We start from the raw sequence: 16,818 nt of genomic DNA on the forward strand, positions 1-16,818 counted from the left end.
TTTTTTTTTTTTTTTTTTTTTTTGTTTGTTTGTTTTTTTAAATTTTATTTTCTGGCCTTTGCCTTGAGGTGCACTGCTTGCCACAGCAGAAGGAGATGAGCAGTAGCAGGAGTTCCCCGTTCAGAAGCAGCCTGGCCATGCCCAGGGCTCCCATGCATTCAGGAATTGTGAGGTACCAGAACCTCAAGCAGCCATGTGAAAAAGTCAGTGGAGCTAGACCCATCTTCCAACACAGGCACTTGTACTGCATGTGGAGTCCATTGCCAGAGCCTGATAAATCAATCAGTCCCCATTTTGTCTACAGTTCCATAACAAAATTCAAGAAGTTGAAGTTGTGCCAGATAAAGAAAATAGAAAGGAACAAAAACTCTGACAGGTTAAATGTGAAAAACAGAAAGTCAGGCCAAGAAGGTTTGAGAAACAAATCATAAGAAGCATAAAAGCTAATAATAAATTCTTTCTCAGACACACCAAGAGCAGGAAAACTGCCAAATAGTCTGCAAAGCCAACAGATGAACAAGGTATACAAATAGTGCTTAAAAAAGATAAAATCACTGTAGAAAGTGAAATGTTTCTTCTTCATCTGCATTTGCTAGAGAAACTTCAAGAGATTACCATAGTGGAATAAAAGGAAACAAAAACAAAAAAAAAAAAAGGAAAAAAAGAAAAAAAAGAAAAGAAAAAAAAGAAAAAAGCAAAACCAAATCTGGTTTGGGAAGATATGTCTGAATTGAAATGCCAGCAGGAAACCTTGTAGAACAAATCAAGAAAGTTAAGAAAAACCATTCATCAGAAGTCACTTGACATTTAGAAATTAAGTATCATTAACTGAATTAAATATGACCATTTGCAACAGCTGAATTGTTTATCTGAATTGCAATCTCACACAAAAGTGCCTTGGTGCTAGAAGTAGTGAAAGTACCGAATACAATCCTGTATTTCATTGGTTTATGTAAAATGGTTAATAAAGTACAGAACAGTAAACCCAAAATATCTGGAAATCAGTAGCACAGCACAGGAGACAGGAAGAATGCCATAACGGAAAGGGTTATTAAGCATTGGAATGGACTGCCCAGAGAAATGGTGGAGTCACCATGCCTGGAGGTGTTCAAGAAATGACTGGATGTGTCACTTAATGCTACGGTCTAGTTGATGTGGTGATGATCCATCAAAGGTTGGACTCAATAGTCTTAAGAGTCTTTTCCAGCATTAATGATTTGGTGATCTTTTAGGCATAGATTTTATTGGAGATTGTCCTTAAGAACTACATATCTCAGAAAAACAGCTCTGCTCCATACAGAAGTATAGAGGTTTATTTTTGCATTTACTCTAGCTCTGTGCATTTGAAAATGGCTCTAGCCAACTCCGTTTAGAGCGTCTACTGAAATCTTTCCTTTCATGAACTAGATTGCCTAGTCCCATTTGGCCAGGGCAGTGAAGGCTTCAGGATGCCAGCAAAGCATCAGGTTATTTAATTATCTGTACAAGGCAGTTGAAACCACTGATTCAGTTCAGGAGACGAACATCAGAGTGCAGCGGGCTCCCGGAATCTCCAGCCCTGCCTACTTGGCAGGTTCTGGGAAGCACACTCTGTTCAGAGTCCGTAAGGACAGAGGTACCACCTGCAGCCCCTCTGCCTGCAGTGGTGCTCTGCAGGTCCTTCATCCAGAGCACTCTGCAGACAATGTGCTATTCAGTCGGCAGTTTGGTCCAGACACATCTGGCAATCCTAGTTATGACTCATTAATTTTCTTTAGAATCCTGTACTCCTCAAATTTTTTTAGTTTCATAATAAGCCTTCTCTAAGTTAGCTGAAAACTGTTACATCTGTTACTGCTCCTATTGTCAAAAAATAAGGCAGTGTTCTGTTTGCCTTCATTTTTATTGGCACCCACTACTTAAGCGTAGAGCGAAGTGCAGTCTAAGTATTTTCCAAATCTATTTCCAGAAAAAGTTTCAGTTTTAATTACTATTTTTCAGTGCTCCAGTCTACCATTCAAACCACTTTCCTTACTATAGCTTTACTCCTGCTACAATTTAGCATTGCATCCATGATATGGCATGTAAACCAAAACACACAAATGAACCAGAATCAACTCAGTAATTTGCTTGTAGTTCTGAAAATACCCTTTTATTACAAACAAAAACATCACTCAAATACTTTAATACCTTATAACAATAAGGAAAAGTACTGCAGGAGATAAGGAAACAGTTTTACATAAAGGTTAATTTTACAATCTGTGGTTGGCTTTCTCCATGACTAGCTGAAACCTGAATCCCTTATTTCCCTTTCCCTATGCAGCTTTTTGGACACCTGCCCCCAAACAGTGTCTGGAATCACTCTCATGATCTCTATTCTCCTGAGAAAGTGATCTTAGCACTCTCTACAACTACCTGAAAGGAGGATGTAGCCAGGTGGGAGTGGGCATCTCTTCTTCCAGGCAACCAGATGAGAGGACAACAGCCTCAAGCTGCCCCAGGGAAGGTTCAGCTTGGACATCAGGAGGAATTCCTTCACAGAATAAGTTGTTCAGCAATGACTCTGTGCCACGGTCTAGTTGACAAGGTATGTTTGGTCAAAGCTTGGACTCTGTGATCTCAGAAGTCTTTTCCAACCTAATGGATTCTGTGAAATAATGTTTGCAGCTTGCATCTCTTACATTTGTTCCCATTTAGGAACTAATATTCTTATCCAACTTCTTATCCCTGATTTACTCAAAACTGCTACTACCTCTAACTGTTGCTCTACTTACATCCAGTTGCCACTTTGTTGTTTAGGCTAAATATATTTTTTTGGTCACACTACACTAACTGTTCAGGAAACTAATGGATCCAGGCTACCTAAGTTGTACAAATGAGGGTAGATTTAGTTCTAAAAATCTAGCTGACTCCACCAAACTTAATGTGGGCTTCTGTCTTTCTCTGCAGCCTTGAAAAAGTAAAAATCATTTTCAAAACCTTAGAACAGCCTTAGCTCCCTATTCCCTAATTTACTTAGATTTGAACTGTTATAACTCTTGAGCATTCTGTTCTCAGAGGGTTGTTTAACAGTGCTTCTCATTCTAGGGAGTCAGGAGATTTTACTACCTCAAAATCAACCATCTGACTTTGCTCACCTTGTATGAGAGCCTTAGCAGAAAGGTGCCAAATGACAAAATATGCACCACTTGCAGCATGTTACACACTTCTTTTTTCTAATCCCTTGGTCTATTCTATAAAAAAAAATAGATACTAAGTGGCTGTACTATAGTGCTGGCTGATAGCTACTATTTCATAAGAGACATGAAATAAATAATTCCTAGCTGCCTCAAATCCGTAAAACCCCCTTGGTCTGTACTTCTATACCTGATCATGCTGCAATTCAATCCACCTTGCAGGCAGCATCTGATGTCAAAAATGAAAACCTTGGGGTTCACCACACAGTACTGGCCATATTCCCTTTACCTTTGTGATACTGGTTGATATTCAAACAGTATCCAGCAGCTCTCTGAAGAGTTAGATGTCCTTTACACTAAGGGATATTCAAACAGTATCCAGGCAGCTCTCTGAAGAGTTAGATGTCCTTTACATTAAGGGAGATAGAACATTTCAGGTTGTTGGTACAAGGGTCAGCTCACTGATTTTGTTAACAAACACAAAACATGGGTATAAATAACTTGTTTCTCTGATACCATTGGTCTGTGGCCTGTCAGTGCTTGTTGCAATGCCACATGTCACAGGGCTTCTAAACTCTCTTCTATCATAAACTGGCAAAACCCTCTAATAGTAGTTGACCATAATTCAAATATCATACTTTTTCACTTTTCCCACAGACTACAGATAGGGTAGGATTTGATTAGATACTAAAAATAAATTCTTCCCTGTGGGGGGGGTGAGATGTTGGAACAGGTTATTCAGAGAAGCTTTGGATTCCCCCCACTGAAGTGTTCAAGGGCAGGTTGGATGGGGCTTTGAAAAACGTGGTCTAGTGAAAGGTGTCCTGCCTATGACAGGGGAGTTGGAACTGGACAATCTTGACGGTCCCTCCCAAACCAGGCCATGTCATGATTCTATGAAAATACCAAAAACCCAGCAATATATCAACACAAGCAATAAGAAGACATCAGTTAACTGCAAAGTCTTCATGAGGTATGTGATAATGCGAAATACTTACGAGGCAAGCATCTTCCATTCTGTCTCTCTTGCTTTAGCCACCAGTCACTCCAATACACAGTCCAGACCACCTGCCTTGTTGGTAACTACTTGTGTAAAACGGTCAAGAATGACAAAAAGAAACAACAATAAAATGCAAGGGATTGGCACTTGGTAAAAAAACTGAGTTATTTCTACACTGGTCACTATAATGTATGAAATTATATTGCTGTGACTAGCTGGTGTAATGCAGGGAAGTTTAAAAACTCCCAAACCTCACACCGTGCATTCCTTTACAGTGGCAATTAGAAAGATGAAGCAGTTACTTCCTTCTCTGTGCATGGAATGCAGGATAAGCAAAGAACAGCAAAAAAATTAGAATGTCTAAAGAGAAGAATGGAAAACCCTAACCTTCATTTTCCCCCCTTACATCAAGCTTGCAAAATGTATCTGCTACTAGAATTCTGTTACCTTACAACTAAAGATAACTGACAGCTTGTTAGACCAAAGTAGGAGAATCAGACACCTTCTTCTCCTTGCAAAAGCCACAGAAAAGAATTACATTAAATGAAAGAACGAAAAATTTCAGCTGCTGCACTAGTTCATAAAATCCAGAGACTTTTTTCCCTCATGCTGCTGTGTGAAAAACCCACACAATCAACAGGACAGACTACATGAGTCACGTATGTACATGTGGGAAACTGGTAAGGCAACTATATATGGAACAGTTATCAAGAACAAAGTAAACACAGAAGAAAAATTAGAGGAAAAAATATATCTGCTAATCATTCAATGAAAACAAAGCGTTAATGTTTGTAATAGTCTGTGAAACATTCAAAGAAGGAAGAAAGAAACAAAGTAATGATGTTGTTCTATATTTTTCTGCACAAAAGTACTGCCTGGAACACAGAGGCCAGATGATTTCTAACACAGCATCAAACCACACCAATGTACCTGTGGAATAAGCCTTAGAAAAGCAACCTCTAAGCCATGAGGATTTTCTCCATAGTTCAACAGAGCTTACCTTCGAGGACTTAAGGACTGAAGCCTTTTGTCTCTCTGCTGGAAAAGATTTTCATCTCCATCAAGGAGCTTAATGAGAACTCAAGTTTTTCAGTACCTCTGCTTGGTATTAGACTTCCCTCTTCAAACTCATAGCTTAGTGTATAAACAGAACTGATTTACAGCATGCAGAAATAAATAGTCTTACTATGTATTCTTTATTGGAATTTAGAAAGCTTCCTGAAAGAGAAATGTACATACTAAGTTCTCTGCAGTTAAAGTAGAAAAAAGTGCATTTAAAAAGTTAAGAACTGCTCAGTTAGTATCTTCAGAGAATTGTGAGCAGCATGACTCCATTTGTAAATTACAACACGTAAGTCACATAATTTTTTAAAACTAACAATTTCCTTCTGCTTTGGCTCCTCAAAAGGCAATTTTATTGCAAAGCAGCTATATATCATTAAACAGACATGACTACAAGACCAAGAGAGATTGCACAGAAGCCATCTGATTTCACTTTTCTTTATAACTGCTATATAGAAAAAAAAAAAAGTAGCTGTTCCAGTCCAGTTTAAATGAAGATGTACATTTGAATTATCTGACTGCAATATTCCCAGCTGAGGTAATTTGAGATTCTCATTATATTTATTACATAACATAAATTTTACTTTGGTAAATATGCGGCTGCTATCTTTTCAGAAATCGAACTGCCAAACTGTCCATAATTGGGTAAAAAATTTAAAATCAAAATCCAATATGGTAGGTCAATCCAGTTACAAATTTGCTAAGTCTTCCATGAAACATTACTATACTGGAGAAAAGGGTTTCAAATAGCTCTTAAAGTACAGCAAATAAAAAAACCTTTGCTAGGTTTCAAGGCAATAAACGAAATTCACTATATGACCTCTATATAAATAAATGCAAAGATTTCTTGCATTATTTTGGTTGATTCTGTACAAGTTCACTAATTAATTTTATTTAAATATAACTCTTACAACAGTTTTATCCAGAACCTTAATGAAAATGAAGAAGGTTGACAGTTCTAATATAGAACTTGCACAACAGTTATCTTAACACTGACTTAACAAGGAGTAAAAAGACGTAGAAATTACACATTTTAAACTGAAGATGTTTTATCTCAGATTCACTATGAGGATGACTCTTATTCTTTAGTATGCAACTTCATTCTTTACCTGTTAAACAAAGTGTACAAGTTATCACAGCAAAATTTACAGAATAATTGGCTTTGGCCTTGGTTGTACAAAGACCTATTTACACATTTGAGATAAGCAAGCACCTTCCTCCCTTTTAACTCTACACATGTGTTCAAGCTTTAAGTCTGTATTTGGATCTACAAAATCTTGCAAGATAAAAAGTCTTATATATACACCTTGGACCATTAGAGCACAGTGTCTATATATGTGAATGTTTCATCTGCTAAATTACCCATTCTTCATATGGATGTGGAGCCTCACTTCCACAGTTAACTCCTTGGTGCTGATGGGTTTGACTGCTGAAAGCAGCTGTTAGTCTGGGGGGGGTACACCTAATCACTGTGCAAAAAGATTAATGTGCCTCAAATTGCCCCCAAATGCAATAAAACTTGTAAGTAGGAGATACATGTCCAAAAGTACATTAAATAAACACCGTTAATTGGGTGCTTAATTTATTTTTTTCTAGTTCTGCTTCTTGAACATAGATGGCAGATCATTTTAATGGAAAAACAAATCTCAACACCAAAGAGTTAATGCTATCTATGCATATCCAAAATAACCCAGTATACCTAAGGTTTTAAAATCCTTTAATTTGTCTTGTGACAATCTAGGAACAAGACAGATTTTTTTCTCAGTTAAATATTTAACCCACACCCTGCTAAAATGAATGCCTGCTATACAGAAGGCAATTATTCATTCCACCATTAGAATTTCTGAAGCACTGATAAGTTTGTAAGTACAAGAAAAGCAAGGTACAATTGCAATCAAATACATGACTTTTTACAGAAGGCCTCATTGTGGTAAACTATATACAACATAGTGTTCTCATTTTCCTTAAAGTGCTATCATCTGTACTTGTACTGATACAAGATCATCTATTGTTTTAGGAGATCTTTTAATACAGCACCAGCACTGGCATCAGGGGACACTGGCAGTGGTGTAAAAGTAGGCAATGCATCAGAAATAGGTTTCATAAGCAGATGTCCAGAACTACTAGCTGGTGTTATGAGAGGCACTGCTGCAGATCGAGGTGCTAAAAATGGATTTGCATCTGGTCTTCTACCCATTCCCGAGACTGGAGAATCTGGAATACAGAAAAACCCAAACCAACAATGAAAACACTTTGTTAAAAAGCATTCCTAAATCTATCAAATTTTCCAGCATTTGTTCAGAGACTTATTCTGAAACTGCCTATTACAGGTTGCAGAAGTAAGTCCTTGAAAATCTCCTTGCCATGGACTGTAGACACCTTCAAAGACTTTTATTGTCTCTGAATACTCTCATAGAATCATAGAATCCTTTAGGTTGGAAAAGACTCTTAAAATCAAGTCCAACTGTTAATCCAGCAATGCCAAGTCCACCACCAATACTCTGTAACAGCTCAAGCTACCCAAGAAAACGTGCACATCTGGCAGGCAACATGAACACCCTTTGCAGTTCAGTTCACCTTTGCAATGCCAGACAGGAAGTATCTGTGACACTGACTCCAGCACTGTGCAGAGGTGTAAGGGCACATGACTACAGTGCAGAGCACAGGAAGGTTTCCCAACACATGGCACAGCTTCCCAGGGTCAGCCCCAAAAAAAACCCCATAAATAAACAGCACTTTGTAACATCCAACTACTTCAGGTGAATTTAAAGAGGGTTTTTTAGCATCTCTCTCTATCTCTGTACATATATATAATATGTAGGGGTTTGGTGTTCAGGGCTTTTTGTTTTAATTGTCTTTTGAGTTTACAGCTAAGTTTCAAACAAAACAAGCTTCTGCAAACCAGCAGGTCTATAATAAGGTGAAGTCTTAAACACATGTAAAAAAATTAAGAACAAACTGAACCAGCTAATTTAAGATTTGAATTTTAAATTATTTAAGACAAAATTACATTAATTTGACACACATAATATAAGCCAAAATGTTCTCTGTCTTAGAAAAAGTCAACACTCAAAGTCAACACTTCTGCACAGCTTACAGAGATTTTTATACCAGGCCATACACTTAACTGATTTTATTTTGGTCCTCTCTGTGCAACCAGGTTCTACACGCCAGAGAAACACTGCAAAGTTGTATTATTTGCATTCTTCACTCACTTCAACACAAGCTGATAAACAGGGATGCTGAAAATCAGGACTGGGCTTACTGCTACACCATATGAAGTTGCCTACACAGCAACTGTTTGGCTCGAACAGGTGTTGTTAAATCCTTCCTATATCAAAGAGAATTTGGTCCCTCTAGTCTTCTGTATTGAGAGTTTAGAAAGTGAGGTATAGATGCAGTGGGAAGGAGAGACAGGAGAAGACTTATAAAAAAAAAAAAAGACAAAAGTAGGACATGGTTGGGGAGAAGAAATCAAGTTCATAATTTACAAGTGAGGAAGCACAGAAGCATTAAAATCCTCTTGAAAATTCTACCCTTAGTTATTTATGTCCTCTGTAAAGATTAGAATATTACCTTGCATTTGATTGTTGGGTGGAGTACTGCTAGTTTTACCAGTTCCTGCTGCTCCTAAAGGCTTCAAGTGATGAACAGACAGCTTGGGTGGGGGAAGGCTTGGGCAAGATTCAGTTTCAAGGAATTTCACGAACAGTTCTGAAAAAGACTATAAGAAGCTACTAGTTATTATATTTCACTGATGCTCTGGTGAAAACCACTAAATCAAAAATACATATATTCATAAAATAAAAAGCTGTCAACAGCCTGCAATCAATGTTTTACTTGTACTTAGTACTAATCAGTCCTCAGTGAGTGACAATGCAATTTATTTTCAAAATACACTCTTTGTTGTTGTCTCACTAAGAGGCATTTATATAAAATTGATAAACTCTAAAGATAACACACATACTTCTACCATGGTTCCATTATTGATTTAAGCCAGTTATTTCAAGAATTCTACACTATTACTGACATTACAGTATTTCCTTAGTCCTGGCTCAACCAATCTCTCCTCCAGAAACACATGAAACCCAATCTCTTCTCTTAAAGCCCCTGTATGTTTTATTTCATAAAGAATCTCATATAAAGGAAACATGGAATGATTAAGGTGTCAGTAGCATGACAAGATAAAATGTGGCTTAGTAAAGTCTGTACTATTCACACAAAAGCATTAATTTTTCTCTTTTACTTTTACATTTTATCAGACCACAGTTCATTAGTGGCCTATGTGCCTGCACTATTTTAGGGAGAAAAAACCCCAATCCCAACACTTCAAGATTATTTACAGGGATCCATTTTCTAGCTCAACTGAGATAAAAACCAGTCAATCAAAGAACCCCAATCCCTCAGTGCTTGGTCCTTGAGTACATTATTTACTGGCCTGTAAAATAGAAAGTTCCACAGATAAACTGCTCCTATGGATCATGCTATGAGATCTGTTGCTTTACACTATTTGAAAACTTAAAATTATCAGTTTTATATGCGGTACATAAGAGGCACTAGCTGCAGCACCTGAAAAAGCTTTTCCATTTAAATTTAAAGGACATTGGGAACACAGTCATTAAAATACAACGTCATGGTATTCTATACTGTTTAGAATTGTGTAATTCCATACTCTCACATACATTTAACTTCCAGCATTTGTAGTCTGCAAGATGAAGTCCATACCATACGAAGAGTGATGCCAGGAATGAGTGGAACAGTAATTGTCTTCTGTATTAGAAGACAAGATTTATCACTGTGTAATTTTCAATGTCTAAATATTTCCTTAGTGCAGGAAAAAAATCTTTTGCCAAAGCAGTTGCACAAAACAATTAAGGCAAGATACAGCAGCACCAGCAAATGCAGCTCAATACACCGATGAACCAAACATGGGCATTAATATGCAGCTTCCCCGTTTTTCCACTCAAACCAAGAGAATGAATGTAAAATTCTTACACTATTAAAAATGTTCTGATGAGTTGGTCTCAAAGGTGTACTAGGAACACTCTTTGACCCAGCTCCTCCACCAAGCCAGCCAGTCACCCATCTCGTAACTCCTCTTTGTTCTTCAGATAGTAGCTAGAGAAGCATTTCAAGAAAACAGGGTTAGGAAACAACAAAAATAAAGCAGCACATGAAAGAAAGTGAATAAATCCAAGCTGCAATGCCACATAATGTGTCACTCATACAGACAAATACAAATTTTTATTATTGTCAAAACCATATTCCATATTCTCCACCTCCCAAAGAGGTGGCAGTCTAAAAACTTGCCTCTTTATTTAAAAACATAAGCCTCACATTTTTCACAATAACTACTGTACATATATAACAGGCTTACTTTTCTGTAACTATTACAGCTACTCTACACAACAGCATAAATTCCTTTCCTTTCTGCATCAGCATTCCTCAGCAAAATGAAATTTACCCTATTAAAAAAACATTATCAAAAGATTAGGATCATCATATAAACAACATTAAAAAGTCCCACATAAAAAAAAAAGGTGAGACGAAAGAAGAAAAACCGCACTTTCCCCAAAAGATGTGCAGGGACATTTAGTTCAGCAGCAAGTCATTCTATTTTCAGGTAAGGATACTGAAGGAAAAGGAAAAGGAACAGGAACAGGAAAAGGGTGCCTTGTTTACTGCAAAGTATTACCTGATCAAGTTCCTCCTTTTTCAGTCCCAAGATACTTCCCATTAACCTTAACACTTCAAGACGTTTATTTTTTGGAGTATGAAAATGCCCAATAAAGAGATTTCTCATCAACAGTCTGCAGAATAAAAGAAGGTAGTTATACAAGCTGCTCTTGTGTAACAGCTGATATCATAATACTGATGCATTTATTCCTTATACTCTTGCCTAATTTACAGTAATACAAATAAACACAACAAATACAAATAACTAAAGGGTACCTCACCAATTTCCTCTAAGTTATTACATTTCTTACACAGTGTGGATTTGGACAGTATTAGCAATATTGTATGCAATGAGGTGAAACTGAATGGTAACATGAGCAAATTTGGATGTACATGCTACAGTCAGGGAAAATGCTTGTTCTAAGATCCTGATTCAGCAGTGCATTTAAAAAGAAAGCTCTGTATAGTCCCAAACCAAGACATAATGAAGGGGGCAGGGGAGCCCATCTGCCTATCCCTGTTTCAGTTCTACTGGGTAGAAAAGAAAAAGAAAAGGACCAAGAAAGAGATTTACATGACATCCAGGTGATGCAGACACATGAAAAGGCCTGCTGTTCACACCCAGAACATTATAAAATAGTTTCATTAAGAACTCTTATCTCCATTTGCAGAGCTCATGCTACAGAAGTGCACTTCTCCTTTAGAAACACATCAGTGAGCCAAAGACACATATCTCTTGGTTTTAAAAATCAAAACGACTATTTACAACCACAAAGCAATTGAAAAATGTCAAAATAATAGAAGTGTAATTACAAGGTAACATACAGAAGTACAGTCCTCTACTACACCTGCAACTGTGAGTGCCACATCTGTACATTGAGAGGAATAAACCCAAAAACTTAGATCAAGTCATTCATTAAAGACTTACTTGTCCACTTTCCCTTCTGTGCTGTTCATAAGGTTCATTAATTTATTTTGTACATCTTCTAACATTTCTCTTCTGATCTCACCTATAAATGTAATGTCACAGCAAAAGAAACAAAAACTTTGAAACGCTGCAATAACTGATCAGTAATACATACCTTCATAAATATTGCTATGGCACTTTTAAATAAAAAACCAAAACCATAAAATTGATGTGATTTTTTAAAAAAGGTGTCAACTTAGGAAGTCATTGCTATTTGAAACCACAAGCTGAAATTTCAGGAATGATACTCAAAGCTGAAGTACAGGGCCACACATTAAATAAATCCATTGCAGAAGGTCTAATAACTACTCTTTTCTATCTAAATAATACAGAACTAGAAAGGAACTCTTCAGCAAGGCCTGTAGTCCTGTGGTGGTAATCTTTTTCATAATGACTACACTCCATGCTGGCATCAGGTCTTTTTAATCTCTGCCCATAACCTCCAATATTATCCAAGCCCAGGTATTCCGCATACCCTACTATCAAGTTGCTCCTTTGAAGCACCAAGGAGTTCTTAAATTTCCCAGATGAATTACTGGCTAGCAGAGTAACATCTAGCTAGGAGCTTGAAGCTAGGAGCTTGTTGAGAGTCTGTTCTGTTTGGACCCTTCCCACTCCTGTGACTGATGCAAGCCCTGGAAACAGCATGCTGGGACACACTAATGCATGGTAGAAACAGTGTTGTGCTTTGTGATTGAGTATACTAGCAAGAGAGGCAGACACATGCAAGATTACCCCTACTTTGGGAACAAAAACATGAATGGAAAAGATGAAATGCTACCATGAACCAAAAACAAGACTGAGAGCAAAATGGCAAACACTTCAATCAGGCATCATGGCCTGAAAACTGAATAAATAGGCAGAAATATAAGTCAATGAATGTGAGGTGGCCTGAGACCAGAAAGGCCAAAAAAGCGTAATTTCTCACCAAACTGGGGTTCTGCAACATACTACCTCTGAAGCCTAATAAAAGTACAATTAAGCCTTATTCACACACAAAAACTTGACAAATATACTATAACATGGACTGTTCATGTGAAGACCATCTCTACCTTACAGACGTAAGCAGACGGGATGAACTTTTTCTCCTCTCTCCCTAAGAGGCGTAATGCTTACCTCCAAATCCTCTGCAAGAACTGCTGATCAACTTAGTTTTTAACAGTTTTTGGGTTCATGTTAAAAATGCTTCATTAGAAGCCACAAAAGATACACTTTGGTTTTATCTATCTCATAGTTAATTTCTAAAAAGCCTGAACATCTTTGTAACAAAAATTACTTCTAAGAATTTTTACAACCTTCAAATAATCTGTGGTGCAAGGAAAGGATTCTACTCATTTCCACAACTTTCAATATTTAATAAGTGCATGCCACAACTATGTTGACAAAACACGGTTCTCAATTAACACTAATTAATTAACTCCACGAGAATTCACACAGAGATTTCATACATACACACATCAAAGAGCCAGTCTGTGAAATGGATGCAACCTAATATGCCCTGTTCAAATACTACACATCTTTATACAAACTTTTTACTTCACAAATATGAATTTTAAGGAGTACAGAATAGAACAAACTAATGTCATGATGGGAAAGTTCTTATTCAAAGAACACACAGAGTAAGCTCCTCATTCAAAGCAAGTTAAAAATGAAAGGAAAACATGTATTATGCAACAATTTAGCTTGTAACAACTACATCCATATGCATCAAAATCCATTCTAATAGTGTGACTGCTCTTCAGCACTTCTCTCTCAATGAACCAGGGTGAGGCAAAGGAGAATTAAGCCATGGTTTCAAGGTTTACATTTATTTAAAATTGTGCTGCTTTATAAATATGGTTAAATAGGACACCAATACTTAAAGAAAAACATAGGCAATATGATTATAGAATGATACAGCTGCAGGAACATGCATAGGTGAGTTGTTATTTGCATGTCCACAGAACAGAAGGGAATAAAGAGTGTTATACTATCAACACAAAAAGATAAACAAGCAGCATGTGAAAACAAATTTCAATTAAATTTTACACTGCTGTTATTTCTCTACAAAGCAAGACAATTGTGACTTGCTTTTTCAATTTTTATTCATTTCAGTTATTCCTTTATTATGGATCTTAAAACAAAAGTATTAATAATTTAAACAAAATAAAAAGCACTAACAATTTAAATGAAAAGAAATCTTATATCAAAGAGAATCAACTTTTCAGGACCACTACACAGCTATATTCCATCCACAGTGATTATGCAATTTTATCATTAAAAATATTTTTTAAATGGAACATTTCCCTCTAAAATAGAATCCTACAGCTGAAAAGGACTTAAACATGTACTGCGGGTGTATGAAAAGACTAAGTAACAAAAAGGTTCTGAGCCAAAATTCAGCATGGACTGCTGTAAACCAGACATTTACAGTCTCCAATAATTTGTTAACCATTTATGGCAATCCAAAAAACTGCATCTGGTACATCTTATATTTTTCCATTAAAATCACTTCTTCTGCCAAAAAATCCATGCAGAAATCCTTCAAAAGATCTGGCTAAGAAAACTGTGTCTGGGAATGTATTTGGCCAATTTGCAATAAGACATTTTATGTTTTCTTGTATAAATAGAGAATACAAAGTGTTATTTTTTTTCTATAAAAGTCATTATTTACAACAACATAAAAGTGCTGTTTCCTTTATGCAGCAATTCCATTTCAATTTTTTTTTATCAAGTAAATTGCTTGCCTATACAACACTGCTTGATACTCAGTTTTCTCTCCAAGTTTAAACCCCTCCTGCTTTCTTATGCAAGGGTTTGACAACAAAATAAATAGTAATGAAGAACTTCCCATTTAAAAGCAGTATTTGCCTATGCCAAAGTTAATTTTAATCCAGGGCTTGTGAACTTTTGCTGTGAATGTCTGTAGTGAGACAGATATACAGATCAGTCAATTCAATAACAGATTAGTAGTTATACATTATGTAGCAGTTTGAAATTTAATTTAGCTTATAAAGTTCATATGTCAACTCAGGGAGCACTTAGAGAGAATTAAATTTAGGTAAGTACACATTCAAATATGTAGCAGAAAAACAATAGACTGTTTTTTGTAGAGTTCTTGCTGGAATCTTGAAGACTTTCAAATGAGATCCCATACCACCTATCTGTCATAAGCAAGAATGCTTCAAGAAAACATCACTTATTACAAGAGTAAGACTTATTATCATTTTAAAAAGTGTAGCAATAATTAGTTGTATATGTTCAAAGCATGAGTTACCACTGCATCCAGCAGAGATGGAAGTCCCATCTATGCACGAGCTGCTGCCTCTACATCTCTTACCAACTGCACACCTTTAGCTCACTGTACTCCTCTATCTATGCCAAATATGGTAGCTACTTTGGAAAATCTGACAACATTTGGCATTTCACCAAGTTTTAAAAAAGACACTTACAGAGCTAAATCAAGTGTCCTGGTATTTACAAGGAAAAACCCCAAAACACTTCTACAGGGCTTTCTTTTGAGAAAGGTCTTAACAGAAGGCAAATATACTTTTTCATATTTGCTTTATAAGCAAGGAAGTCCTCAGAATGTGTCACAGAATTAGTCCCTCATAGGATATGAATTCTGGTCAGTTTCTAGGAATACTACATTATCTCCTCAGCTGCTTGAAATATTTTAAGCAGAAATGAAAAAAAAAAAAGTAGTTACCTTCTTTCTTAAGTTCTTCAATCTGCTCCTCTTTGATGTCAAGCTGCTCAGTAAGCCTGGATGCTGCATCCAGAGCAGCATTTGCCTCTTCTAAACTCACCTAAATAGAGGGTAGGAAAGGGACAAAAAGAGAAGCAGGGAGATCACTATCACAACTACCCTAATATCCCACACATCAGACATCAATGAAGAGACTGCAATTACTTGTTCTTTCAAATAACTGGATTGTAAACACCCTCAGAAAACAGAGGGTCAGCAGAAAAATGCTACTTTGCTTGCTCACTGAGGAACTACATTTTAGTTTCACAAGGTTCAATTTCATTATTCAGCCCACCTGCAGTGATACAACTTTTTCTTCTAGGTTTTCTGCTTTCTTCTTCCACTCTGCACTCTGTTTTTGGTGTCTCTCCAGCTCTGCTGAATACATAGCTTTTTCTTCTAAAGAATTAAAAATAAGAGACAAAACAAAACTATCTTAATTTACAACAAGTAACTCTTCTTGGGATATGCAATTGCAAAACCTCAGCATTATCATATCTGGTCTTCACGAGGTAAGAGGTGGAATTCAAATTCCATTAATGTGATACTGATCAACAGTTTTCACAGAATTGGTTTTTTTCAAGTTTTTTAATAGACAACAGATTCTAAAACTCAGGCTATCAAAAAGAAAACAAGGAAATTAATACTTCAAAAGCACCAAAATATGGTAACTATTCCTGTTGCAAAATACTTGTTGCAATCTCTGCTACTTCTTGACAAACCTTACCCTGTTGGAACTGCTCTAGTACCATCTGCAGGTTGGCCAGAGACAGTGCATACTGCTTCACTTGGTCCTGGGAGATGGTCAGCTGCAGCATGCTTTCATCTCTCTGCTTGGAAACTAGGTTTAACTGCTCTTGCAAAGATTCAACTTGCAGACTAGCCTGATGGCTTAATGAAAACAAAATACATTACTTAATTTATCACAGTAAAAATTAAATCCCACCAAAAAACAGCTTACCAAAATTTTTGAGCTCAATTTACAAAAATTTTGGCATTTTCTCCCCAATTCCTCTTTAAAAACAAACAAACAAAACCAACCTAAAAAGAGATTTAAAAGAAGTCTGGCAACAAAATTTTGGCCATCAAAGAAAAAACCCCAATCAACTTCTTCCGTCTGAAATGCATTAGAAAAAATCCTAGCTTTTGTTCATTATTATAACATCATCTTTAAAAAAAACCCTGTATCTTCCTAGTTTTCTGCTTCAATTACTATGAACCAATAGGTCTA

At 36.5% G+C, this 16,818-nt stretch overlaps 1 protein-coding gene across 1 annotated transcript in view; it reads right to left on the reverse strand.

The window, feature by feature from the left end:
- Nucleotides 1–5,335: 5,335 nt before the first annotated feature.
- Nucleotides 5,336–16,818, reverse strand: part of TRIP11 (thyroid hormone receptor interactor 11) — a 28,328-nt gene continuing 16,845 nt past the window's right edge. Inside the window, exons 13-20 of the mRNA XM_041398746.1 lie at nucleotides 16,315–16,478; nucleotides 15,883–15,986; nucleotides 15,549–15,648; nucleotides 11,822–11,903; nucleotides 10,913–11,027; nucleotides 10,213–10,335; nucleotides 8,794–8,941; nucleotides 5,336–7,431 (exon numbers count right to left, since the gene is read on the reverse strand). Coding sequence (XP_041254680.1) covers nucleotides 7,223–7,431; nucleotides 8,794–8,941; nucleotides 10,213–10,335; nucleotides 10,913–11,027; nucleotides 11,822–11,903; nucleotides 15,549–15,648; nucleotides 15,883–15,986; nucleotides 16,315–16,478 — 1,045 coding nt within the window. The 3' untranslated portion in view covers nucleotides 5,336–7,222. The remainder of the gene's footprint in view (nucleotides 7,432–8,793; nucleotides 8,942–10,212; nucleotides 10,336–10,912; nucleotides 11,028–11,821; nucleotides 11,904–15,548; nucleotides 15,649–15,882; nucleotides 15,987–16,314; nucleotides 16,479–16,818) is intronic.

This window comes from Onychostruthus taczanowskii, unplaced genomic scaffold (genome assembly GCF_017590055.1).
Source record: "Onychostruthus taczanowskii isolate IOZ18803 unplaced genomic scaffold, ASM1759005v1 scaffold1, whole genome shotgun sequence".
In the NCBI taxonomy this organism is placed as follows: domain Eukaryota; kingdom Metazoa; phylum Chordata; class Aves; order Passeriformes; family Passeridae; genus Onychostruthus; species Onychostruthus taczanowskii.